Source organism: Drosophila pseudoobscura, chromosome 4, assembly GCF_009870125.1.
Source record: "Drosophila pseudoobscura strain MV-25-SWS-2005 chromosome 4, UCI_Dpse_MV25, whole genome shotgun sequence".
Classification (NCBI taxonomy): domain Eukaryota; kingdom Metazoa; phylum Arthropoda; class Insecta; order Diptera; family Drosophilidae; genus Drosophila; species Drosophila pseudoobscura.
In genome coordinates, this window is record NC_046681.1 from 4,759,385 (window position 1) to 4,784,492 (window position 25,108).

General features: G+C 44.9%; 3 protein-coding genes and 1 long non-coding RNA gene across 5 annotated transcripts in view; 2 read left to right on the forward strand and 2 right to left on the reverse strand.

Moving 5' to 3' along the window:
• Window positions 1-24,304, forward strand: part of beat-Ib (beaten path Ib) — a 68,119-nt gene extending 43,815 nt beyond the window's left edge. The window contains exons 3-7 of the mRNA XM_001356146.4: window positions 19,619-19,830; window positions 21,984-22,119; window positions 22,185-22,441; window positions 22,501-22,672; window positions 23,407-24,304. Of these exons, the coding sequence (XP_001356182.3) occupies window positions 19,619-19,830; window positions 21,984-22,119; window positions 22,185-22,441; window positions 22,501-22,672; window positions 23,407-23,615 (986 nt within the window). The 3' untranslated portion in view covers window positions 23,616-24,304. The remainder of the gene's footprint in view (window positions 1-19,618; window positions 19,831-21,983; window positions 22,120-22,184; window positions 22,442-22,500; window positions 22,673-23,406) is intronic.
• LOC4816711 (uncharacterized) lies at window positions 7,497-8,270 on the reverse strand. The gene is made up of 3 exons (XM_015181282.2): window positions 8,172-8,270; window positions 7,855-8,116; window positions 7,497-7,788 (listed from the first exon to the last, which is right to left on the reverse strand). The coding sequence occupies exons 2-3, from the start codon at window positions 7,925-7,927 to the stop codon at window positions 7,541-7,543; spliced, it is 321 nt and encodes a 106-aa protein (XP_015036768.2). The 5' UTR covers window positions 7,928-8,116; window positions 8,172-8,270; the 3' UTR covers window positions 7,497-7,540.
• On the forward strand, window positions 12,444-13,986 carry LOC26532198 (phenoloxidase-activating factor 2-like). Of its 2 annotated transcripts, none has more exons than XM_033379928.1 (2): window positions 12,444-12,722; window positions 12,780-13,986. In XM_033379928.1, exons 1-2 carry the CDS (start codon window positions 12,528-12,530, stop codon window positions 13,575-13,577), a joined length of 993 nt encoding a protein of 330 aa, XP_033235819.1. In that variant the 5' UTR covers window positions 12,444-12,527; the 3' UTR covers window positions 13,578-13,986. The 2 variants fall into 2 exon arrangements, with proteins under 2 accessions (XP_033235819.1, XP_015036766.2); XM_015181280.2 differs by having other exon boundaries at window positions 12,445-12,725.
• On the reverse strand, window positions 16,011-18,266 carry LOC26532309 (uncharacterized). The gene is made up of 2 exons (XR_004469149.1): window positions 17,651-18,266; window positions 16,011-17,409 (listed from the first exon to the last, which is right to left on the reverse strand). It is a non-coding gene; the product is annotated as an uncharacterized lncRNA (long non-coding RNA).
• Window positions 24,305-25,108: the final 804 nt, after the last annotated feature.

The following is a 25,108-nucleotide window of genomic DNA, read 5'->3' on the forward strand; positions in this document are numbered from 1 at the left end:
ATTCTAATAACACAACTCTCCCAAGTTGAATCAATAATATTCGGAATTAGCTTAACCTATTCAAACGATTTTAGTTGATTCGGGACGATAAAAAGCCGCAGTTCAAAAAATTAATCATGGCATTGGGAGTGTTTACGATGAGAAACGTAAAAAAGCGTGTACAAATGAAATATTAACATTTTTATCGAGTGACTAAAAGTTATTCCGTGTCGGGCCGCAGCTCAGCTCAGTTGATGCTCAGCAATAAAAAGAGAATTATGGCTCTGCGGAATTATGACATTAACGGAGTAGGAGCGCAAAAAATATATATTACAAAACAAAGACATAAATCGCGTCGTAATGCGCTTTTTATGCAAAATTATAATGGTGGTGAACTATCTGCTGACGGATACGCCAGAGTTGAGAAGCAGAAAGTGTTATAAACTCTTTATTGGGCCAATTGAAAAGCCATTTCCATCGAAGCCGTGGACTTCGATTCCCTTTGATGCCACCTCCCACAAAAGGTTTTCTTTCCCAGAAATGGCTCCGACTCGAGTTCGGGAGGTGTTTATGGGATTACCTGCTCGTAGGAATGGACGCTGTTGCTGGCAGAGGCTGCCGTCACCTTTGCCATTTGCCTGTTTGTCAACACTAATCTGCTGCTACACAAACACACGTAGGGGGGACGTAGGGGAGACAGCCAGGGCTGATCTGAAGAGGAAATCGAACTCCTGCTGGGACAACACAATCAATGTAGAAATCGACAAGGACACCCGCTGCCTGCCAGCCTGACGGCATTCCAGCCTACCACATCCCTGGCTCCCAGCCGCCCAGCCACCCAGCCACCCAGCCGCCTCCTTCGTGGAGTATTTGAGCCGGAAATCAAAATAAACAGCAGCAAATCAGTCAAACAAACAAATAAACAAGAAGCGAGCTCTGACTAAAAGCAATAAGGCCACAATGTGTTCCACATTCGACTGGATTGGATCCGACCGAGTGCCCTGCTCTGCTCTTCGCAGGACGTTAGGCAATTTTTGTGCGTTACCAAATTGGTTGAACGAGTATCTGGGTGGGGTATGCTATAGATGGGTCTGGGTTTCTGCTGAAATTGCGGGCCGGGCCCCATAAAACTCGTAAGCCACGACGAGGAGTGCTGACCGAGGGATGGGCTGACACAATTAGCTGGAAATTGTGTGGGCAGCGGGATCAATAAGGTGAAAGCGCCTCCAGCTGTTTCGGGCCTCTCCCTCTCCCCGGGCTTGGTATCAATTAATATTTCGGTAAATATATTACGACATTGGTAATGAAACCAAGGCAAGTGGCGATTTTCCAGCTGAGTTATATTGAGGCACAGTTCGCCTAACACAGTCCAATTTAAATTTGGTATTTGTCTACACTTGAGCTTCGTTTCAGGGTATTTTCTTCTCAATGAGAACACAAATAATTGTATTGACTTCTGTGGAAATCTTAACGATTTGTTTCGGAAAATATGAACCCATTCTCAAGAGTTCCGATTTACTGATGGGTATACATCACATTGCTCTCGTGCAGTCTCTCTTGAGAACTGTTTCGCTAATTCTTTCCCCTAATTCTCAATCCCATAATTCTGTTGAGCGAATGTCTTATTTAATCATTTGCGTTTTGTGTGTTTGTCACTCGAGCTTTACATCTCATTAATTTACAAATTTCCTTTAATCTCCTTCCATTTCCATTTCATTGAGGTCTTAACCACTAACGTGCTCCACCCTCCCTCTGTTCTCCCGCCCATCCCACGCTGTGCAAACGCATTACAATTTTATTTTTATTCAATTTTCGCGCAACGACATCAAAAGGCGAAACGGCAAACAGAAAACAGCAGCAACGAGTGCAGAACAGAACAGAACTCGACTCCACTGCGAGTAATACAATTTTCACCTTCCTTTCCCGCAACACCCCTCCCGATTGCCCACAGCCGCCAGACCCCCGAATGCCGCTCCTTTTTAAGGAAAATTATATTTTTACATAATTTAACAAGCTCGACGAGTGGGGGAGTGGCAGCAGCTCTCGTCAGGGAGTCGGTTAGTCAGTCAGTCGGACAGCTTGCCATTCTTTATGCGACTGCTCTGCCAACAGAAGGCTTGGTTAATGTCCAGGCGGCTGTTCCTGTTCGTGTCCAGGAGCAGGAGCCAGGGATTTTGCTGTGGCCGCCATTGCATTGACCACTAAAAGTTTGCCATTAGAGGGCATAAAATTCTTCTATTTCCTGGCCGGGCAGAGCGAGACCTGCGACAACTATGGCAAAATGGCACTTGAGTGGCGGCACTTTGAATGGGGGTTTTATGTGCTGTCCACTCTTCTTCTCTTGCCTGCGATCCCATCGCACCTTATACCGGCCTTCCCTTCCACTCGCTTTAAGCGTAAATTATGTTGTAAATACAATTTTTAGCTGGAAAATTTCTTCATCATCAAGTGGTTCTCTCGGCTCCTTACCCTTGCCGCCTTCGAACGTCGAGAATGGTGCAAAAGCTCCGACTTGGCTTGAGGGCCAGAAAGGTTCCTAAGTGGAAATGGGTGCTTGGGGGAAATGTGTAAAAATATTGTTTATGCTGGGTTATGTGCGGAGCAAAATGGGAAGAGCAATTGTTATGAACGCACAGAAGGTGTCGGAGTCCGACCTTGGAGCCTAAATCAATTTTTAAAGCAAACGTATTCCACAGAATCCTTTCAATAAATTCCCAAAAGTCCTAAATTTTCAATCAAATCTGGAATACTTTTCAAAGTTTTTTTTTATTATTACGGTATTCTATTGATCGAATATTCTCTCTTGCAGACTAGCGACACGTAGGCAAATCTTAATTTAATAAAGTTATACAGCCATAACTTTTATTGCTGGGTGGGGGGGTCTCTTCGCCGGAGTCGTGTATGGCTAGTCAAGTCAAGGACTGGAATGCAAAAGCCCATAAGGATGAACTTAAATCTTAGCCTGGTACTTTACGTTCCCCTCGGCGATTCCATCTGTAACAGATCAGACAATTAAGTCTTTATGATCTTGTAGGGCACCTGGGACAACATAGGACTGCAGTGTCATCTGCAAAAGTCGAAGGTTTTGTAAGACTGTCTGCGACATCCAGACCGACAGCGGAGCGATACTCTCTTCTTTCAAATGCATTTCATATCTCAGAGGTTTTCCGGTTTACTTTTTCAATGGTTCTATGTTTATCAAAAATTCTGGATTCTTAGCCAGGGGGATTGTACTATTTATACTTAGGTGTTGCTTGACACGATTCAGGAGCAGCTTTTCAAATATCTTCGATAGATACCGCAGGAGACGTGGATCATGGATCACTGCGCGGACAGATTTCCCCCATTTATTAGGATAATATACCCACTTCATCATGCAGTTGAATAATACGAATAAAAACTAAACTGCATAGATTGGCTCAAAGGTAAACCCACCAGAATTGGAGTTCTGAAATGCGTGTTTGATCCACTTTGCAACTCCGCAAGAATCTCTTGAGAATTAGCATAAATTCTAAAACAAATTGGCTACTGCAAACGGATTATCGATAGCCCGAAAGGCAATTGGCGAAATCCTTGCGGCCGTATTTAAACTTAAATGCGGCATAATAAGCCAGTCAAAGTTGGCCCAGACGGACAGGACACGACCAGTGACGGGCCAAGGACCCTCCACTTCTCTCCTTTGAAGAGCTGAAACTAAAGCCAAAGCTGGATCCTGGACCCGACTGGCTTTCAACGGAAAATCATTACCAGAAATGTCCTGCAGCGTCATTTGTAAGCGCCTTTGGCACTCTGCCCTCGGTCGGGCGATGGAACCGGAGGGACTGAGCCCGAAGCGAACTCAGAGCCAGGACGAAACAACTGCTGGCCAACAGCAGACACTTAAGTCTAATGGTTTTGTCAGCCACGCCCCTTGCCCCTTGCCACTCTCGCTATCCCTGTCCCTCAGCGCGCCCAGACCCCATCCATGGCCACAGCCATAGCCCCTGGCACTCGCAGCGAACGAATTCCCTTCAATTCGAAATGCCGCTGCACGCATACAAATTGACAATTTTATTAGCACATAAATTAGTAAAAATAATCAATAAGCAATGTGCCAAAAAGCAGTCGAAAGAAGAGGAGGCAAAATATATATCACCGCAAGTCGAATAAGGAATACTCTAAAAATAATATATCAGTCGATTGTTTTAGTAGTAAAAATATATATGGAGCTGACAAACTTCGCCGATGTTGTACGCAAATTATTCTTAAATTTTCCATTTACATCTATGTATACATACATATGTATTAAAATTAAAGAATAGAGAAAAGTAAATGTACCCGCCGGACCACGACATTCGGGGAGGGAAGCTAATGCTCAAAATTGGAATTGGTAGATGGCTGAAATAAATTCAATTTATTGGCTGTATTTATGCTGCGCCCCAGCTCCGTCTCTGTTGGCCAAGGAACGGAATAGAATTGCAATTACCATGGCAATGCCAGGCCGAAGCCAAAGTCGATGCTAAGGAGTCGGCCAGGATTCCAGGATGATGCGAAGACGGGAATATTGGTCAATTAGTAGCGGGGAAGAATCAGACTTGTGCACCCACAACATCACCGATGTAGACGGACGGACAGGGACAAGGACAGATTCCTGTTAATTCGTAATTTTGTTCTTATTTTTGTCTGCTGCTGCCTTTTTGCCGACTTTTTCCCCCGACGTTGCTAATTGCTTAATTCACGAACATTTTCGCATTGCATACTTTTGGGCGCCTGGTTGTCGGTCGGGTCGACTGCTGCGGGGCGTGGCACCCGTCGAGTAGTTTTTCAACTATTTTGCACCAACAAAAAAGATGAAAGTTTTGCAACTGCCGCCTCCTGCGCGCATCTGACTATGACGTCGACAACGGAGATGAGGATCGTGGGGATGATGACGATGATGATGCTGCTGCTGCTGCTGTTGTTCCACCCCGAGCCGGGTTGTTGCTGTTGCTGCTTGTTGTTGTGCGCTAATTAACTCGATTTTTGGAAGGGAAAACCGTTTGCTAATTTGAAAACGAAATAGTTTCCCGACCCCCTTCGGCGCAGCTCTCAAAGTGAAGTTATGAAACCTGCAATGAGACAAGCCATGAGAGATGCACATTTTGATGGAACTTTTTTCGGTTACAACGAGGGAAAGTTCAACTGAAAATCAGTGCAATTTCGAATACTATTAAATCTGCCTTTAATCCCAGGATGCCATCCTCTGAACCTTTTCATAATTGATCCTTATACTCTAAATGCTTTCGATGTTTGATACTTTTCCCAAGTGACTTCTAATGTCGTAAATATCAACCTTCAAAGCTCAAAGCTTTCACAGCTTTAATATTCTGCAAAGGACTTGAAATATCCTTTCGTTTTGATGGTCTCAACACTTTCGCCCATGACTCGCACAGCAGCATGTCCATCGCGTGTTCAATGAATGCAAATTTGTCCGACTGGCACGCAGCCAAGTTGGCCAGAAAGAATAATACAGAGCGGGGAGTGGCCACCGTAAATGTCGGAAATGAAATACAAGTTGACGACAAACGGAAGCGGGCTGGACCGAGGGCAGGGGGCAGAGGGCGGAGGGCAGGTCTCGGCCAAGGGCGGGTCGCACAATTTGCTGTCATACTTAACTGAAATTAGAACGTGATTAGATTTCATTTAAGCATTAAGCACAACTGACAGCCAGCATGACAGTCCGAACCGGACGCGTGGGATGAGCAGGAGGGATGGGATGCGATGCGATGGGATGCAGAGAGGTTGAAAATGATATTTTGAGCGGGCAAATTTATTGACAATTAGCTGGAGAAGTATGAGGGGTGGACGAGGGACGAGGATAGAGAAATGGACTCGGCACGGCGAACATTAATTATAACGTGCATAATTAACAAATCTGGCAATCAGTGGAGCAGCGGCTTTAACTCGCCAGGAATTAGAGCCCTCCCCCAAGAGGGCCACCACCTCACACATAAACACACCCAGAGAGAGCCCAATAAGCGTTTAATCAGAACCAAGGCCGAATCTGTGAGGGGCGGAAAGCATGGCCATTCAGGCAGCGCTAATGAAAGCACAGCCGGGAGAAATTGGTTTACGGGCTGTTTACGCAAGTAGAAGTTATTAGTTGTGCTTGGATGGGGTGGTCGATGCGGGCTGGTGGTGGGTGGTGGGTGGTTCTTGGCTAATTTGCGGTATTAATGACAGTTAAGCGGAGTGGACTCAAATAGCCTCATAATTGGCAAAGGCTTCAGAAAGCAATTCCTTTTCGTCAATGCAATTGGGATTATCAGATGGGGGCTAGATGTGCGGAGAACCGATTCCAAATTGCAAAGAATTGGGCAGAGTAACCCATAATCCACTTGAAGAAGTCATCAGCGGGGGCAAAGGGTGGGGCTTGGTCTCCACAGACATCCCCATCCCTCACACTTCCCACCTGTCTGGGGAGAGGACACAATCTCAACTTTATCGCTACAAAGTTAAGCAAACACAAATAGATTAGTTCAAAAGTTCAGGCCGTTGTTCAACGTTCGAATGCCAAAAGTCAAATTGTGTCAACTGCTTGGGCGGCGCAGGAAAAGAAAGAACTGAAACAAAAGCAGGCAAGACGGAAAACATGTCAAGGCTGCCTAGCCGGATCCGGGCATACGGTCCGGGTCTGTATGTATCTACGCACATAGGTGGAGAGCCGGACTGCTACATGCTACAAGCAAAACAAATTGCCTTTGAGGCAGACGATTGACGATTGCCGGATCGGACGTTGTTGGTCTTTTGATTTAGTCGCTAGTAGGACGGAGGCAGGAGGGAGCATGGAGCATGGAGCGGCACTGCTTATTGAAATGCCTGGACTGGGTCAGGTCAAAGAGAGGTCACTGAAACTATATTTGAATTGTAAAGCAGGATGCTCAATGGAAGGTGACAAGTCCCCGAACGACTAGCCTCGGATATGCACTGATTGGAGATCTGACATCTATTTACCTTATCTTCTCAGGCAGAAAATTAGAATCTTACTCAGAGTTACCTCATCATTGCTCTGATTATGTAGAACTAGTCAGTCCCTCTACTCAGTCCCCGCGGGTGCTCGTGCTCTCCGTGTAGTTCTTCAATTACTTTGCATAAATGTGATGCGACAGGAGCGACAACCTAATTAGCTTACAGACATTGCTACATTTCATTAAACAAATGGTCTCTGGTGTATAATTTTAATACGCAATTACCAGCATTTCAACGACACTCGATTGCCAGAAAGTAAGCCCTACCCCTTCCATTATCATAAGTACTCGTGTTCGCATTGCCTCCCACTCTTCACTTTCCACTTTCCTCCACTTGAACCTAAGCCGGAGCCATAAATTTCATTTGATGCTCGCTTTGCTGTCGAGTGTCGCGGGGGTTTACGGCTAGGTTACCTTGACTCCTCAACCCTCAACGAGGGGCCTTAAATTATTTGACAATTTATGCGAAAATTATGTGCGAATTGAGCCGAGCATCTCCCAGGCAACCGAGGCCAAGAAGAAAACGAGCGATCCCTTTACTCCGCCACCATTAATCAATTTATTTAGTTGTCATGCTATGCCATCTCACTATATCTCGGTCCAGAAGCTGTCGAAAAATAGTTCCGTGGGGCAGACGAATCGGTAGGGCCGCCGGAGTACAAGCAAGATGGTCTCGTACCTGTCACTCCGAAGTCTGAGAACCCGCACAGATTGCACAACGGACAGCAGCCCAGGTATTGGCAGTGGAGTTGGGTTAAAACGCCGTTCTGATGGACCGGGCACAGGGGGGGAGTGCCCAAGTATAACAGGGCCTTGCCAAGCGCTGTGGTGGAGTTCCGTGAGTGAGTGACTGGAATGGGGTGGGGCCGAGCGCCGTCTCATTACTCACCGTGTGCCAATTGCAGAAGAGCGTGTTTAATGTATTTGAGTGGTTTAGGTTTCATTTGGTACTTGAATTTCATTTTCGAATTTGATTTTGTAGGTCGTCCAAAAAACGCGTAATGAGTGGTTTAGGGGTGCGAGGATACCGCATGCAAAGCACAATCCCGGTAGCTCTAGCTTTGGCTCGAACTCCTCTCTCTCACAACCATTCCAAAAGTGAGCCCGACTCGATCTGCGGAGTGTATCGATGGTGTGGAGACCAACGCGAACTGTGTATTATTTACATACTAATTACGTGCAATACTAATCATTGTTACTATTCACCACAATTTCCACAACTTCAGGGCGGAGACCAGACTAAAAAGGCGCAGCATACTCTGGATTTTCCCCAATTTCCATTCCCCCGTTTCTAACTGACAACACAAAAGCCGCCAGACGTCCGCCTCAATTAAATTTCGAATCCGCTTTGACGCCTGACGGGGGGCGGTACTTCCGCTTAGGTCGGAAATAGGCGGTGTAATGCCTTGCCTTATCACGGTTGAATTATTAAAATGTTTTAATTTGTGTGCCCAATTATTTGATTAGCGCCTTAGCAAGTGTTCGTGGAAAAAAAAAACACGGAATAGTTGTCCCCGTTCCGGGGAAATTAATAATGGATTGTTTGGCCGCTCTTCGGCTGATTTATTTACACTATTAATTGCTGGAATTCATTGTATATCCGCTTATGCACATTATATACCCATTCGATTGCACAACACAACTCGATCCAAGGACTAAGCCCCCAACTGACTGTTTTATTTATCCTACGCGTTCTACCTACCCATCGGCAGTTTTTCAAGCAGTAATTACCACGGGCTATATAATCATCTGCACATGGATACAGAATATGCATTTTAACAACTTCCACTGGCAGTGCGGGAAATAAAGTTGAAAAGGATTGCAGACTTTTAGGCGGGACAGTACAAATTCCCGTATACAGGTGGATGTATGCACTCGTTGAAGGGTTGAAGGTGGTGAGGCGGTGAAGGGCGTGGGTAGCCATGGCAACTGCAACAAAAACACATTTAAAATGCAATCAATCAGCCGAGCAAAGAAAAAAGCGGGCCCCACCCCCCCACAGAAGTTGCGTAAAATCGAAATTAATTTGTGTGCACATTTATTTATTTATTTTTTGATTACCCCTTAAACATTTTCACCGATTCAGAAAATGCATTAATAAACTTTTTCCGCATTGACCCTTCATTTAATTAAATTCAATATTAATTTTCTACAGAATGGGTTATTTTAATTGCCATTTTAAAACCGTAAATGAATTAATCATCAGCAAACAACTTTACCCATAGCTTAAGATGGAAATAAGCAGGTCTATCAGTCTAAAAAAATAAACTAAGTGGCAGCCAACTAGTTGAAACGAACTACAAACGATTATTTGTAATGCCATTGGTATGCATGTATGTCTGTATATGTTGAACTACTGAGTTTATTCATTATGGGGAAAGAAATAGAGTTATTAGCGATAGAGAATTAGATCGATTCAAGAGGGTGTCTATTGAAGACGCGGGGGTCGCTTCAAGACTTTGTCGGACTGGAAATCTATTCCAAGACGATAGACGAGGTGCAAGAAGTGACTGCTAGATCAAGACTAAAATCAGCGACAGGCGGATAAATTTCCGCTGCCCTAATGCAAGCGAGAGCATGACACATTGTGAGAGCGGTAGAGAAGACGAAAGAAAGAAAGACGCGAGGGAACGACTGCATAGGCTGCTGCCGTAAGGGAGCATATGTACATATGTATGTATAAGTATGTACACAGTGTGGTACAGTGGGCAATGTAAGCAACAAGCAATAACAACGATTTACTTTACTTCTGCACCACTGGCTGTAATCTATGAATGTTGGATGCATATTGCATATATTGAACAACAGCATATATTTTTCCACAGCTTAAACGACAGATCAGATCAGATAAATCTGATTTCTTTTAGGCGCCATATTAGGTATTTTCAGCTATTCCACGCTCCAGCTTTCTACTTACCGATCCACAGGTCCCGATCGAATAGCTACTTCAAATAAAAAATTACCCATTTATTTTAAATTTTTTTGTAAACTCCAAATTCCCTGAAAATTCCTTAAGTAGCAAGTATCTTTAGTATGGAGTATCCTATAATTTTAAGGGGAAAATTAAGTTAAGTCGCCAAAAGAAATAAATTCTTCTTGGCTCAAATCTTCCTCTCTGCGCACTGCCAGTCCTTTCCAGTTAGATCATTTTTCCAGACCGGACAATCCGCCATCAAAATTATCATCTGCTTACCTCTTGGACATTATTCAGGTCCTCGTTCATTAACCCATAAAGCTTCGCTGGATAATTGCCATTACCATTAACTGGCTCTGGAGGCTTACGATCCGAATCCTCTCGAGGCTGACAGCGGCAACAAAGTCTTCACGGACCCGGAAGCTCTTTCTTGTTTCAGCCATCACTCCATCACTCCCATCGTTCCAGCCAACCACACACTTAAACAATTATTGCCAACCACATGGACATTTACCCGAACATGGACATGGACATGGACACAGACACAGACATGGACATGGACACAGACACAGACATGGAGCCAGAACTGAGTCAGATACGGGATACGGAGAGTGCATGTAATGTGCTCAATTTTTCGCATTTTGCACATCCGTCGGGCGGAACAGGGCAAAGCAAAGCCGAATGGCCACCTGCCAGCCATAATAATATTAAACAATATATATAAATCACTCAGCTGTCGGGCCACCAGCAACAGAAAAAATCAAGTAGAAAAAACCCTGAGAAAATAAGTCGAGCAAAGGCAAAGTGTCGGACAGAGTGGAAAGCAAAAGGAGGAAACACGGCCCTGACAGAAGGAGGGTTTCATAAAAATTTACCGCCATAATGCTTATTTTAAAAGTCAATATGTTCGGTGCCTGTTATTTTAACACCCATCGTGTTCAGGTGCCACCGGTCCGGCATCCTCGTTCTCGTCCTCATGCTCGTCCTCGTTCTCGTCCTGGTCGTCGACGGTCACATCCGTTTGTGAAAAGTACGAGACAAGCGACAGGAGCAGCAGCAGGAGCCAGAGTAAAATGTCAGTGGCCAACGTCACAGCCCACAACACACAACATAAACATAAAGTGAAAAGTTGAGCGAGGCAAGAGGGAAAAAGAAAATGCCGGGAAATAAGTTGGAAGGTCCACAGCACACTCCCCCGCCACCACCAGCCTTTCCGAGGCCATCTAAAGCCAAGCATCACATGTCGCCAGGATGCGAAGGAGAGAGGGCCTCGTTGTTCATATCCTGGGCTGTCGTCCGTTTATGTGACATGATTATGTGCAAAAAGTGCAACAGGCAGCCAACCGAGTAACCCGCCCCACACCTGCCACACACCCGAGACACCTGACCTGAAAGTAGCCCCCGAGCATGGGCGGGGCTTGGTCACAGGCACTGGTACGGGCGCCAGCTGGGGCGTCTCTCACCTCTGTTGACAGGCCCGTAGCCCGGTGAGCTTACACGTGATTTTTCAACCCGACCTCGCCTCGCACTCGGAAATTATGGAAAGGGTCATGGATGTCACACACATACTCTTTCGAGTATGCAACCGTAATCAGCTCTGAGTAAAACCCAAACGCTTGATTACCAGGGGAATGGCTCGCATCTAGCCTGAAGGCAGCAACCTCAGTTATCGCTTAAGCCGATCCAAGCACCGGGAGATACTGAAAATCATGGTACCCTTGCAAAAAGTATCATAATTATCCAGAGTAGGTTGCATTAATGACCTTATTAGGTATTCAATATGGTCATAACCCTTTTTCATTAAAGATACAAAAATATTTTACACATTATTGGGAGACAGTTCTCTTTGCAACACCCAGAGTTTGAGACGACACCGTAAGCGGGTTATCCGATGGAAACAACTTGTTGCAACGTAGGCACGACCGAGTAAGAGTATCATTTCATCGGCCAAAGAGTATATTTATAATGATTTATAATGAAGCATGAGTGCCGTAGTCAGTATTTCTGATGTTTTGGATGTACGCAGCTGGCATTAAAGTACACAGAATATTTTGAAATGAGCAAGACACTGGGCATAGTCATGACCATCGACGCATTTTGTGTGAGTACGAAGCATAAGAAATCAAGAAATCCAATCTCAAGAAGAAAGTGCTCAGATATTTTTAGCACGAGTAGATGGGTAAACAAGTCTCCGATCGTTAAAAACGTCATCTAGTTAATAGTCAGTAGATCCGTAGTATCCTCATGAAAGCTAAGTATGCGACATGCAGCGATCTGAATTTCATCCAAAAAGTGAGATCATCAAGCTGGGTTTTTTCTGCATTGCACACACCACACGACTGCAACTGATTCATGCGAAATTCGAGCGAAAACACTTCAAAAAACTTACATTTATTCTTGCAGAACCCAGCTAGGCTGATCAATTAAGTTACTTTGCATCCATCCAACTGGAACCAGAACCAGTTATTCTACATGTTTGAAACTCCTTGCTGTGCTGTCGCATAACCTGATCGTTTTCGTTTTCATATAAAATGATATTATGTAGTACCCTGCTGATAAAGCGCTCATCGAGCTCAGTACTCAGTCAGCGTCCAGCCCGAAGAGTAGCGTCCCCTTGCGAAGGTTCTAAGATTACATCAGATTTATATATGAGCCCTCTAAAGAGATTTTTGGGCTTGCCATTTGGATGGCTATTGCTTTCTATCCTTGTGCTATGTGCCGTCGGTTTGCCCACGTCGTTCGAAGGCCATGACGATCCTGACCCTACTATCAACGAAGACTACGTTGAGATTTCATTTAATACAATGCCACCCACCTTAAAAGAAGCCTCAACGTCAAAACCCGAGGTAAGGACTGAGTGAGCTGGTAGTTTTGAAACTCAACTGTTTATGCATCCTCAGGATCAATTCATCGATCTCACCCAATCAAACCAATGCGGTAAGTCTGCGAGTGGTATTGTGCCCAAAGATGGAACCCTTAATTCGACTTATCAATCGGAATACGGCGCCTTCCCCTGGATGACAGCCATCTTCCACAACGGCCAATTTATTGCTGCCGGCAGTCTGATCCGATTGGATATTGTCCTAACGTCTAAGGATTCAGTGAGGGAAATACCGCAGAATGAACTTCAAGTGTATGCCGGCGCGTGGGACCTCCGACGTTCGGGGGAGAAGTATTCTAAGCTCAATCGCTCTGTGATTGATATTGCAGCTCGGGATAATATCGCCATTCTCTTTTTGAGCACGCCCTTCTTCAATCCGCCGAGCATACAGGCAATCTGCCTGCCTCAGACAGATGCGGTGTTCACCGAAATCGACTGCAAGACTATAGGCTGGAGTCAGCCCTCCGACACCAGCACCTACACCAGCCAGTCAGATATACTCTGGTTCAGAAAGAACGTCGTCCTGCCTCGAGAGGATTGCGAAAGTGAATACAATCTCCTGGGCAACAGGACCCTGGAACCCGACGTCTTCTGTGCGATAGATGTGTCCAACGAGCTTAGCCCTCTAAATAGTGGCTCAGGGCTCTTTTGTGTAAATGGATCCAGTAAACACTCGGTTCTGGCAGGAGTGTCTCTTTCAAGCAGGGACTGGAGCTTGGATAATCGGCCTGCTCTTTTTGCTAATATTCCTCATTATTTGGAATGGATTCAGCGGGAACTGTCCGAGGACGAGACGAACGAAAATCAACCTTCTTGATGAAAAAAAATTCCAAAACACTCTATATTTCGTCTTTAAAAAGATTATTTTCAAATACTCGTATTATTTTGAATGTACACAGTATAAAAGTACTTTGATTCTTTTCATTACTTATCAGCCGAACATTTTGATTTTTACTTGATCGTCTGTCTGTCAGCGCATTCGGCTCTGTCTGCGTAATTTGGCGTCGCAGTTTCAGAGATTTAGGTTGATAATGTGCATCGACATTAGTTGTCTAAAGAACGAAATTGAAAAAGATTGAATGCAATTACCTAAACATGTTTTTATTGTTTCTATTAGTTATAATAATGATACTCGTATATCTTTTCGCTTTCGAATATTAATATAGCCTATACATATACTATCGAGAAATAAAAAAAACTGCAGCAATTTATTTGTATACCCAATACTCAAAGACTACATGGATATATTCGGTTTGTGGTGGAAGTCTACGTAAGTGTGTAACGCCAAGAAGGAATTAAGAATGTATATATGTTCCTGGTCAGCATATCTAAATACATACATATGTACGTCTATATAATAAGTAATATATGTATAATTGTAAATTATTAGAAAGATGAACGTTGCACGTTAACGTGTAAGAATTAAGTGGCCCAAGCGAAACCAGATCACTTTCAAAGACGCAACCCCACTACCCCACTACTACCCCACTACCCCACTACCATCGTAACGGCCGAAGGGAGCTGCCGCATGTCCTGCGATGTTAAAGTAAAATAATGTCAGTTTTTTCCAGATTTGAGAGCTTGGCTCGAGAGTTAAGGGCTATATGAGCTGGTATTATGATGCCGCCTTCATCGCTTATCAGAGAGTTTCGTCGCCGTGGTAGTCGTCGTCATTGTCATCGACGGCTCTGCTCTTGGTGACGGGACGGGTATATTTTACCGAAAAAAACCGAGAGAGAGGCAACAAAAACCAAAATGTGAAATTCGATTTGTTGGCCAGACGGCCGCGATCGTGTTGGATCTGTGTTTTTTGGGGCGCTGGGTTGCTGAACCGTTAGCTGCTCGTTGCTGGTCGCCTGTTCAATTAGCAAACTATTTAAAATGTTTTAAACTTTTTCACGCTGTGGTGTTGTTCAGTTTTATGAACAATATAAAAACATTTATAAGAGGCAGATCTGCAGACCCCCCAAGCCCCGAGCCGAGCAGGGGAGTCGAAAGCGTGGCGCACTAAAATTGCCCTTCTTGTTGCTGCTCCCTTACCTCCCTCTTCCGATCGTACATCCGTCGCGCTCCGAACACTGCTACGGCGTAGCTGTAAATCCGTAAAACTCTAGGAAATACGGTATTATTTTGTACTAATTCGAATAGGCGAGCAGCTTTTGAGAGAGAGCTGTTGTACGTCATTTGGAGAGAAGGCCCTGATACCCATGTTCCTACATACAAACATGTGTATGAATAAACCCACATACAATACATTTCTGTATACAAATAATATATACATACATATGTATGTAAATATGTATGTATGCGTACATTTGTGTTTTGCCAGTGTGTTGCTTGCTTCGTATATCGCTCTGGCGTCTGGCTCTGGCAGTGGGTTAATGTATTTATGCGATACGTTGGGACTCCTCACCGAGCTGTAGACTCATTTGTTTAAACAATAAAAGCACTGACAGAAATTATCTTGTTACTTTAATATTCCACGAATGCAATTTCAGCTTTCATAAATGGAGGTTTAAAGGTGACTCTCGAGAAAATACAAAAAAAATTTCATTCAAGGTTTTTCACATCTCTTACCCTAATTTCTCCAAGTGCAGGCCGTGTACAAATCACGTTTTATCCAAAAATGAAGAGACCAGTGAGATATAACCGCCTCCACTAGATCACTGAACGCCTGGGATTTTGGATAAATGGTCAGCATTGGGAAGCGGCAACCGAAATCGAAAGTACTTTTCAGAGATCCCCTAGAAGATCGGCCCCCAATCTCCAACCCAAACAGCAGCGGCATGACAAAACATTTCCACGGAACAAACGCCTCGCACTTCGCCCCCCACTACGATTCCGATCCAGCTGCGCGTGTGTCATTACTTATCAACTGCGGGTCTTGCCGCCCGTCGCCTGCCGCCTCCCTCGTGCCCAGTGCTTCGCGCCTAGCCTCTACCGCTATACGTCACACGCTGGCAGCCCCAGCCCCCCCGAGAACCGACCTATCCACTTGAGCGAAGCGTGTGAATTGCATTCGACAAACGACTTTCAAACGCTTTCTGGGCGCTTGTTACAAAAAGTTTATAATTTCGTATTTAACAAAAAAATTAATGTTTTATAACTTGAGTGGGGAGGCGGACTAAAGTTTATAAACATTTGCAGTCCCCCTATGTAGGCTTCTAAAAAACAACAAACAAAGAAAAGTACTATTATTCTACACTCTCAGATTTGTTTTATGTTTATGTATATGTAAATGGGATCGGTTTAGCAAGAGATAAGTCCCATATTTTATTTTCTGTATCTGTGTATGTACAATTTGTGTACTAGTACGTACTTAAGTGCTGTACCAAATAAGTCATACATATACTAGTCGGTGGTTGGTTCACATATTCGTACATTAATTGTAAACATTTAGCCGTCGTTCAGCAGGCTGATGTCATCAAAATCATCACAGGGGTCTGACGGGCATTACAAATTGAGACAGCCAGCTTTCTTCTCTCTCCCTCACACACTTCGGTTTTACGAACCGAAACAGAAACCGAATCCGATTCCGAAACGTAGCTACCACCGCTGACGTCAGCGCTCTTGCTGCCCGTTCTCCTCTCTCAGTTCTCCCGCTGTCTCACTCTTTCTTTCCTTCTATCTCTCTCACCAACACAGTGGCTGGCTCTCTCTTTCGGTCAACGATCTTCAAAATTTAGAGCCCCAGAAGTTCAACGAACCGCCGAAAAAGCGAGCGCAGGCAGCGCAATCCGCTGGTGGCTGCCGCTGTTCGCCTGGTACCCGCAAAAGGGGTCTGATTTTTCTTTCTATCGTGGATCGGTGCTTTGAGCACCGATCGACGGCAAAGGTGGGTCATGGGCGGTCCCTGAACGTGACACTGTTGGCGACCATTTACCTTGGCACCCGAGGGCTGTCCCCGCGGAGCGTTGAACCTTGAGCGGGGTCAATGCGAGGCGAATGCCCTCGGTTCCGCCCTCGGCTAAAAGTAAAATCGAATCAGGCCCAAAACTGGGTCAAGTGAAGCGCTATCTGCGAGGGCGAACAATCCGAGCTCCAGGGCCGAACCGAGTTCACTTTCGTTTTTTATGTAGAAATCGATAGCTGGCTTTGTTCGGGGAACAGGCGCGCAGCGACCGCAGCCAGATAAATGCCAACTCAGAGCGAGAGGGGGTCGACAGCCGTGCGTATGAAATAAATTGTATCTGTATCCACAAGTGTGTAGGACGCACCCTCCACTCCACGCCACTCTGCTTCTACTTCTCTCCTGTTGTGCTCACGACGACAATCCGAGTAACTGTGTGTCCGTCCGTCCATCCGTTCGTCGGCCGCCGACTTCACTCTCGCTTTCAAAACATGATCGATAATATACAGGCAGCGGCTACCAGGCCAGCATAACACCCAGCTGATGCACTCCACTCCACTCCGCACTCCATTTCTTGTGACCTCGTTTTTTTCCGTTGCTGTTGCTGTTGCTGTTGCCTTTGTTTTGTTCCGCTTATTTCGTTGTTACTTCTGGTTTGGTGTTGAAAACTTAAACAATGGAATCGTCGGGCTGTGTCGGTTCATACGAATGCATCGAATTTAAATGATGGAGCTGGAATGGTGTGTACTAGGTGTCCGGTGTGGGAGATGCACTTAGCGGGTCTTAGTATGTTAATTGCCTGTAAATTATAGGGATTTTATTTAAGTACATAGATATTTATACTTAATCCGTGCATATACAAGTTCAAGCTTTGATCCTATTAGAAATTATATTCACTAGTACTCGACTTATTTATACATACATACATACATATGTATGTATATGTTAATCATTAATTCATTCATTCTATAAAGCCCTCTGCTGATTATGGGCTCCACACAGATACCCACTGCGTTTGTTGTTGCTTTTGCTGCTCGTACCTTCAGTTTTTATTGTATCCATTGTGAAGCGCGCTTCTGGTTTTCCAAGGTTTTCCAGTTCGATCAGACAACAACCTCAAGGTTTCCTTGATATAAAATTACTGCCAAGTTAGTGGCAGCAGTGGCAGTGGCGTTGCTGGCCCTCTTCTGTTGGCCTGGCCAAAATAGAACAGCAACGGTTTCTAAATAGTCAAACCCGTCGCCTGGCAGCCACTGCTCTCGCCAGACAGCCACCGGCGGCCAATACAATTCTCATTTTCGGCAAAACAAATAGTGTTTTGCTTACGCCAATTTGTGCTGCCCGCCGCCAGGCAGCCGGCTAGAGAGCCGGCCCGGCGTATGTGATTAGTTTTTTCGTACTATTTCGAACCGGCGCTCAGCTCCGCGTGGAGCTGACGACGACGATGACGACGTCGACGGCGGGGCAGCATGAAATTTTTATGCTGATACAAAACAACGAACGCGTACGCGTCCGCGTACGCTGCGCACGGCAACCAACCGAGTGCCATTCAAATCGACGTGAAACAACAATTAGTATTCAAGGTTAACCAGAAACAAACTGAAATCCACCAACGACAACGACAACGGTGATGGCGACGAGCCCCAGCTGCCAAGTGGGGGATCGTCGATGGGGCAATTGTTTCAACAGAACCTACATGTGTATACTCCTCTCAAACTAGAAACCGGTTTTATTTTACATTTTTCTGTCTCAATTTTGCAGTCAAAGATCAAAGTATCCCCGAGCTAGACCAATCCTCGCTCTCATTGTACACAGAAAATCAGTTTTATAAAGGCAGAATATTTATCTTAAAAATATCAGTCAAGTATTGAATGTCATTAGAGTATGTCTGCAGAACTGTCTGAAAAGATGGCTATCAATTCTAGATACAAATCCATGCAGAGATACTCTCATCCTAGAATACTCGGATTCTCGTGCTGATCCGACTTGCCTATGGACCATAAAACCATACGAGTATACTCGTTTTTTTACTACTAAACAACACGTTCGTATGACTCAATGATCAGAGTTCAGTTGGTCATCTGCTATAGTTTTATGCTGGCAGCACCAAATCAGTTTCTGCTTCTGTTTCTGCCTAGCAAGGGGGTTCAATGAACTCCCTGGGCACTGCCCAACCAACCTTTGGCTTTCGGGCCAGCCGGTAGTAGAGATCTCTGGGCACCTGGTCGCTTGCCCCAACTCAATTTCCTAGATAGTTGATGGCGTCTTTGCTGTTGGAAACCGACGGGCCCCCCATATGATTTACGGTGACTCTCAGAAAGCGGGGCGGGGCCACCACAAAATTCACTTTCGATTTTAATTTCCTAGGAAGCTTTTTATAATTCCGAACAGGCGCCCAGCGTAGGGCCACAGGGCCTCTGTCGAATCGAGTGAAGATCACCCAGTGTGTGCTTTATTATCAGCTTTTTAAGTGGAGCTCCTCTGGTTGTCTCTGTTCGACCCATGGGCTTGATGTCTGGAAGTTTATGTATGTATGTATATTTTCGGTTAGCAAGAGTGCGAGTCGACAGCGCTGGCTGTTTTTTCATGGTTGCTGACCCACTTTTTGCACGGCTGACGATATTCGGCGCGGCGCTTTCGCTTCTTTATTTGCTCGTGAAATGTTTTCGACTCTTAAACTCTGTATATTTGGTGTACTTAAAATGGCATGCCTCCATGGAAGTCCGGAATTTACGAATACGCTGCTGCTGCTTACATGTCAGAGGTCCCCATGCACAGAAATCCATTGTAATCCCGTGGGGATCATAATTAAGCCACAATAACTTGTCATATTTAAGCCGGTCTGACAATGCTCTCGGCTCTTACTTAACTTGCAGTGCCCCACACTCCACACTCCACACTCCACGCTCCACGCTCCACACCCCAATCCCAGTCCTGCCGCAGCAAGAACTCATTTACACCTCGCTCATGCTGTTGTACCAATCTTCCTTCTGCTTCTCCAATTGCAGGGCTGACTGTGGGGCTGCGCGATGTCAATGTTCGCATCCCATCGGCCGTTAAGCGCGGCGATAATGCGCTCTTAATCTGCAATTATGACATCGAGAACGATACGCTGTACACGGTGAAGTGGTACAGAGGCCGCAGGGAGTTCTATCGCTACACGCCAAAGGAGAATCCGGCCTGGAAGATATTCACGAAAACGAATGAAATCGATGTCGAGGTAAGTGTCTGCTTCTCTCGATGATGATGTTGATTGAAAGCGGAAGACAGAGAGGCAAAAGCCAAAGAGTTGCCCATGTAAATTGCATTAAAAACCTGTACGCTGCCGGCATTAACGATGAAGGCAGCCACCGGCCCCACCCCGTCCCGCCTCTCAGGAAGTGTAAACAGTGGGCCTCTCCCCATAGTGTGTGTGCATCGATGTTTGTTTTATGCATGTTAAAAAGTTTTAATTAACAATTTTGACTTTTCATTTGCCGCGGCTGCTTCTGCTGCTGCTGCTGCTGCTTCTGCACCGTTGTCCGTTGTCTGTGCAGTTATTGTTGACTTTTGCTGACATTTCGATATTTAAAACGATGGAGAGGAATGACAAAAAGTATGCATGAAATAAATACAAAAAATAAAAAACTGCCGGCAGGAAAAACGTTAATGTCGAAGGCTGGCAGGCGTATCTTATATAAACACTCGTGTAAATGTATTACGCAAATAGCCGTGAGCTGGCACGGGACGATTTTTGTGGATCTGCATCAAATTAATTGCTCGGGGCTATGAAGAAAAACTAGCTAAATCAGGACAAAACTGATCAGGACAGGAGTTTGGCTCACTAATTTCATTTCGTTTATTATTATTATTATTTATACTATTGTGGTTAATAGAATGACTCTAAATAAAACCCAGCACCAAAACTTCAACGTAAACAACGAGAGGTACTAAACGAATCGTAGATACTTTAATCCGAAAGCTGCATTGACAATAATATTGACATTAACTTGATTGAGAATACAGGAATTAGACTAATACTCAATGTTGAGAGCCATACTGACTTAGTATCGGGTATAACTGTAGAGTTGCGGTGTCCGCAGCAACTCACAACGTTCCTCCTCGTTTCTGCTGGACTTAAGTTAGCTGCTTACAAAACGTAGGCAGTGCTAGCCAGTTCTCGAGCTATTGTGGAAACTGAGCACATCAGGATTTGAGACCAGACCATAGCGTCAAAACGAGCCATTCGTTAACTGGGTGTGATGATCGACACCAGGCTCTGTTTTCGGGAGTACCTGAGCTTTATGCAGTAGAAAGAGGTAAACACGGGCCGTGTCCTATTCCGAATGCTGCTGAACACCCGGGGACCGAAAAAGGAGAGAAGGCTATTGCTGACCATCGTCGTTCGCTCAGCCATTACATATGCAGCAGCAGTATGGCTGGATGATATTAAAGTCGAATGCCACGCCAGGGGCATCGGGTCTATTCACCGTCTGTGCGCGCTTAGGATATGCTGCGGTTGTCGGACCATATCAGATGACGCTACACTAGTCATCGGAGGCCTCATAGACCAGATAGGGAAGTCTCAGAGACTGGCAAAACCGCTGGGACATCGGTGAAAACGGCCATTGGACCCATCGTCTCATCCCAGATGTCAGTGGCTGGATAAACAGAGTGCACGGTGCGGTGAACTTCTACACCACACAGCTTCTCAACGGACATGGCTCCTTCAGCCAGTACCTGTGCAGATAGGTGTGGTCGAACTCTACGTTATCTTTGTCTGCGGGCGGCCCCACCAGTTTAGGAGCGAGTTTTGGCCAGCCGCTAGTAGGCAGCTGTCACCCAGCAACCTGATAGAAGAGATGATAGGAGACGCCCCGATATGGACGGCAGTGAGCAGTTATGCTTGCGAGAGACTTAGGAGGGAGACACAATAGGAGGAACCATCGTCCCCATGATGCACTGCTTCTTATGTCTATCCACGATTCATTTCCTGTTATAGTTACTATTTAATTTCTTTCTAAGTGTAAAAATTTCATAAATACACAAATACTATCCACAAATGGTAAGGGTGTCGAAAGCTAAAAAATATTTCATATTTCTTAAAAATCGGTCGAGCCGTTTGGTAAGAATTGAACCACAATCACCGTGATCCGTAGAATAGCCAAAAGATAATAAAAAAATACGATAAGTAAAAAAAATACAATAAAAGGCTGATAGTTAGTTTAATAAAAATAATAAAGGATTTGGATGTGTAAATACCACTAAAGCATACAGAAACAGTTCCTTAATGATTTTGTACTTACATTTTTAGAGTTTTTGAACAGCATTATATGTATACATACAATTTAAAGCGTTCGAAATGTGTTTAAGAAAATAATCTCTCTTTTACAGACAACTCAATCGAATGCCAGCCATGTGCTGCTGCGAAATGTCCCCACCTCTATATCGGGGAAATTTGCGTGCGAAGTGTCTGCCGATGCTCCCACCTTTGACACCTCCATTGTGGCTGCCGACATGGAGGTTGTGGGTAAGCCCGAACGATATGTGTAAATTTGAATACCCCGTATTCTTTTTATTTTATTTTTACTCAAGAATTACCAACCCAACGACCGATTATAACTGGGATTCACTCCCGCTATCGCCTTGGAGACATTGTCAACGGCAACTGCTCCTCGGACTACTCCAAGCCGGCTGCCAACCTCACCTGGTGGATCAATGACATACAGGTGCCGCCCAATTACTTGCGCATCTACGAAATCCAGCGTCACCTGGCCGAGCACCTGGAGTCGGCTGTTCTGGAAATCAATTTCGTGGTGACCGTGCATCACTTTATAAAGGGACGCTTGAAGGTTGGCTCTGATCTAGTCAAACCAACTATATAGCCTAATTCGTTTCTATTATGTGACAGCTTAAGTGTTCGGCCCGTATACACGATATCTATGCACAGGAGAGCGAGAAAATGCTTGAGGAAGATCGTCCGAGGATTCTGGCCTCCGGTCGCTCCCCGGACATGAACATGTACCCCTTCGATCAGCCCGGGGATGTGGATGAGCACAATGAACTTTTCTTGACGCACAAAAGTAAGTACAAGTAGCGACGACTAGTACAATGCTCCACCTAAATATAACCCAAACTGAGGGGGAGTTTTTGGTATGTTTCTCAGAATATATAATACCTTGAGAGTCCCTAAATAGTTTGTTCAACCAATGAGGGTAATCAATATCTCATTTGATTAACTTCCGCACATTATTCAATGAGGTTTTGCTTCTGTTGTTCTCGCTGTTTAAAAATGAACCTTCAGATAAGCAACGGCCACGCCCTAATGACAGGCAGCTCTAGAACCGCTGGCCCCACTAGGCCTGGACTGGACTGGATTGGCCTGCCGGAATGGAATGGAATGGACTGGGACTGGGCCCTTTGGAGCTCTGCGGTTTGTGGCCTTACAAATCTTGGCCTGATTGTTTTTTCAACGGATACAAATGCACACTGGGAGAACACAGGGGATACATTTACACGCACGCCATTAGAATGATAAACTGTGGGGCATTAAATCAAAGTTGGCGAAAAAGGACGAGACGAGGCACCTTATTAGCTCGTTTCCTCTGTGGGGGGGCTTTGTGGGGGAGTGGTGGCTTTGTTGGCCATGGCAACGATTTATTAATGCTCTGCGCTAAGCTAGAAGCAATTAATTCAAAGATTAATTTGACCAGCGGGTCCCCTCATCCTCATCCTCTCCCTCTTCCACTCTCTTTCCCCAACCAGATTTCAATCTTTTGGCTGTACCAATCTCCAATAGCCCTCCTCCCTCTTTCAGATGTTGGCTCCTCTGCCGCTGGACTGCGGCTGGCCCTGGTCAACTGGAACTGGAAATGGAATCTGATGCAGGGCAATCAGCTGCTCACCTTCCTGCTGCTTGCACTTCTGTGGCCGGCCATCTGGCTATGTGCCTGGCGACACTTCGGCTTCGTGAACTGGAACCTGTTCTGGCACAGTCGCTGCAACGCGGATGAGACGAAACGGTGATGAGTCGGCCACAGTACGAGTCAAGTCACCGGCCACGGCAGGAGAGATGGACTTCAGGCAGGCCCCAATGAGTGGGCTGGCCAACGAGGCTTTAGTTTCAGGTTCATCGAATTCGGTAGACGGCGAACCCCTTTGGATCATCACCGAAACAATTATAGAACTCATAATATATATATATATACATATATAGCGAATCGAATAGCATATTACGAATACAGAGCAGAGGTCCTCAGCATACCGAATATACCTACTCACATATACCTATACCTATGTTAAGTACGTAACTGTAAAAACCATACATTTTCAAAATGTTGCATCCTTCATACCCCCCCATAAGTCGTATGTATGTATCCAGTCAAAACCCGGGAGAGGACTACCCGGCGGAGGAAGCCCCCGCTAACCCTACGTCAAGTGTAAATAACCGTCACATAATCACATGCATGTACTCTCTAAGCCAGACTTCCAACGATTGCTTTCCCTCGGTTCGTTAAAGGTCTAAGGAATCCCTAATTGGGACTGCGATTTCTGGGAAAATCCATAGTTCTGTTCGCATCTGTTTCGAAAAGTGTTGGTTTGAAAAACTGTACAACTGTTTAGCCATAGAGTTATCTTAAGTGTGATCCTGAGTTAAAAGTGTGCGAAAGGACTATTGAACGAAGCCAAATAAAGTTTCTTTTATTTGATCAAAACAAATTGTATTCATTTACTAAGGTTCGTTGATAAGGTAGAAAGGTAATGAATTACGAATTAATCCAAAATTCCATTTTGGATTAAAATGCAGCATTAATGAAAAATCATGGTGAAAAATCATTCTTTCCACGCCAATTCAGGCCCCAATTTAATCTCATTTAAAGATGGTTATAAGATAGAAGGTTTCCGGATGTTTAAACGACTACGAGAGATATTTAGTTATGTATATGTTTTGGGAGATTTTGCCAAACTATTTTTAAGAGATACGATAGAGATAGATTCCAATTGTTGGGTATGATATTTTTACATTAGTTTCAGCAATTGCACTCCACGCCAACGATACCGAACTCCTTTGTTGTCCCCCATTAAATATCAATCAATCTAATAACAATAACCTTATTCGGAAGAATAATTTTCTTAGCTCTATAAGACTCCCATTATTCTTGAATTCTTCTGTCTTCCATTCAGCGATAATCCATTTCTTATTTCCTTTTTGCGCTCCGTTTTCGGTTGACCCCTGAATCTATTTCTGGCTAAGTGTAAAATATTACGGCGTCAACTGCAAAAATAAGCAAAAAAAAAAAAAAAGGGAGAGCCGAACCAGGCAGCAACAAACGCAAGGGAAAAACTTGTAATTTACGTGGCAAGGGGAAAAACAACGGAATGCCAGCGGCAGACAGACAGCCGGAGTCCGAGTCAGTGGAATGACACGGAAAACAGCGTCAAATGGGTTGGACTGCTGGTTGTTGTGGCCCTGCCCCGAGTGTGGGTGTGTTTTGTATCTCAAAAAAGCATTTGGCAAC

Excerpts from the sequence above, each read along its gene's own strand:
- LOC4816711 (XM_015181282.2), bottom strand. The coding sequence starts at position 7,927 with ATGAAATTCAAGTACCAAATGAAACCTAAACCACTCAAATACATTAAA. Across the intron at positions 7,789-7,854 it reads TCTTCTGCAATTGGCACACG|CGCTTGGCAAGGCCCTGTTA; the intron begins GTGAGTAATGAG and ends ACTCCACCACAG.
- LOC26532198 (XM_015181280.2), top strand. The coding sequence starts at position 12,528 with ATGAGCCCTCTAAAGAGATTTTTGGGCTTGCCATTTGGATGGCTATTG. Across the intron at positions 12,726-12,779 it reads CCTCAACGTCAAAACCCGAG|GATCAATTCATCGATCTCAC; the intron begins GTAAGGACTGAG and ends ATGCATCCTCAG.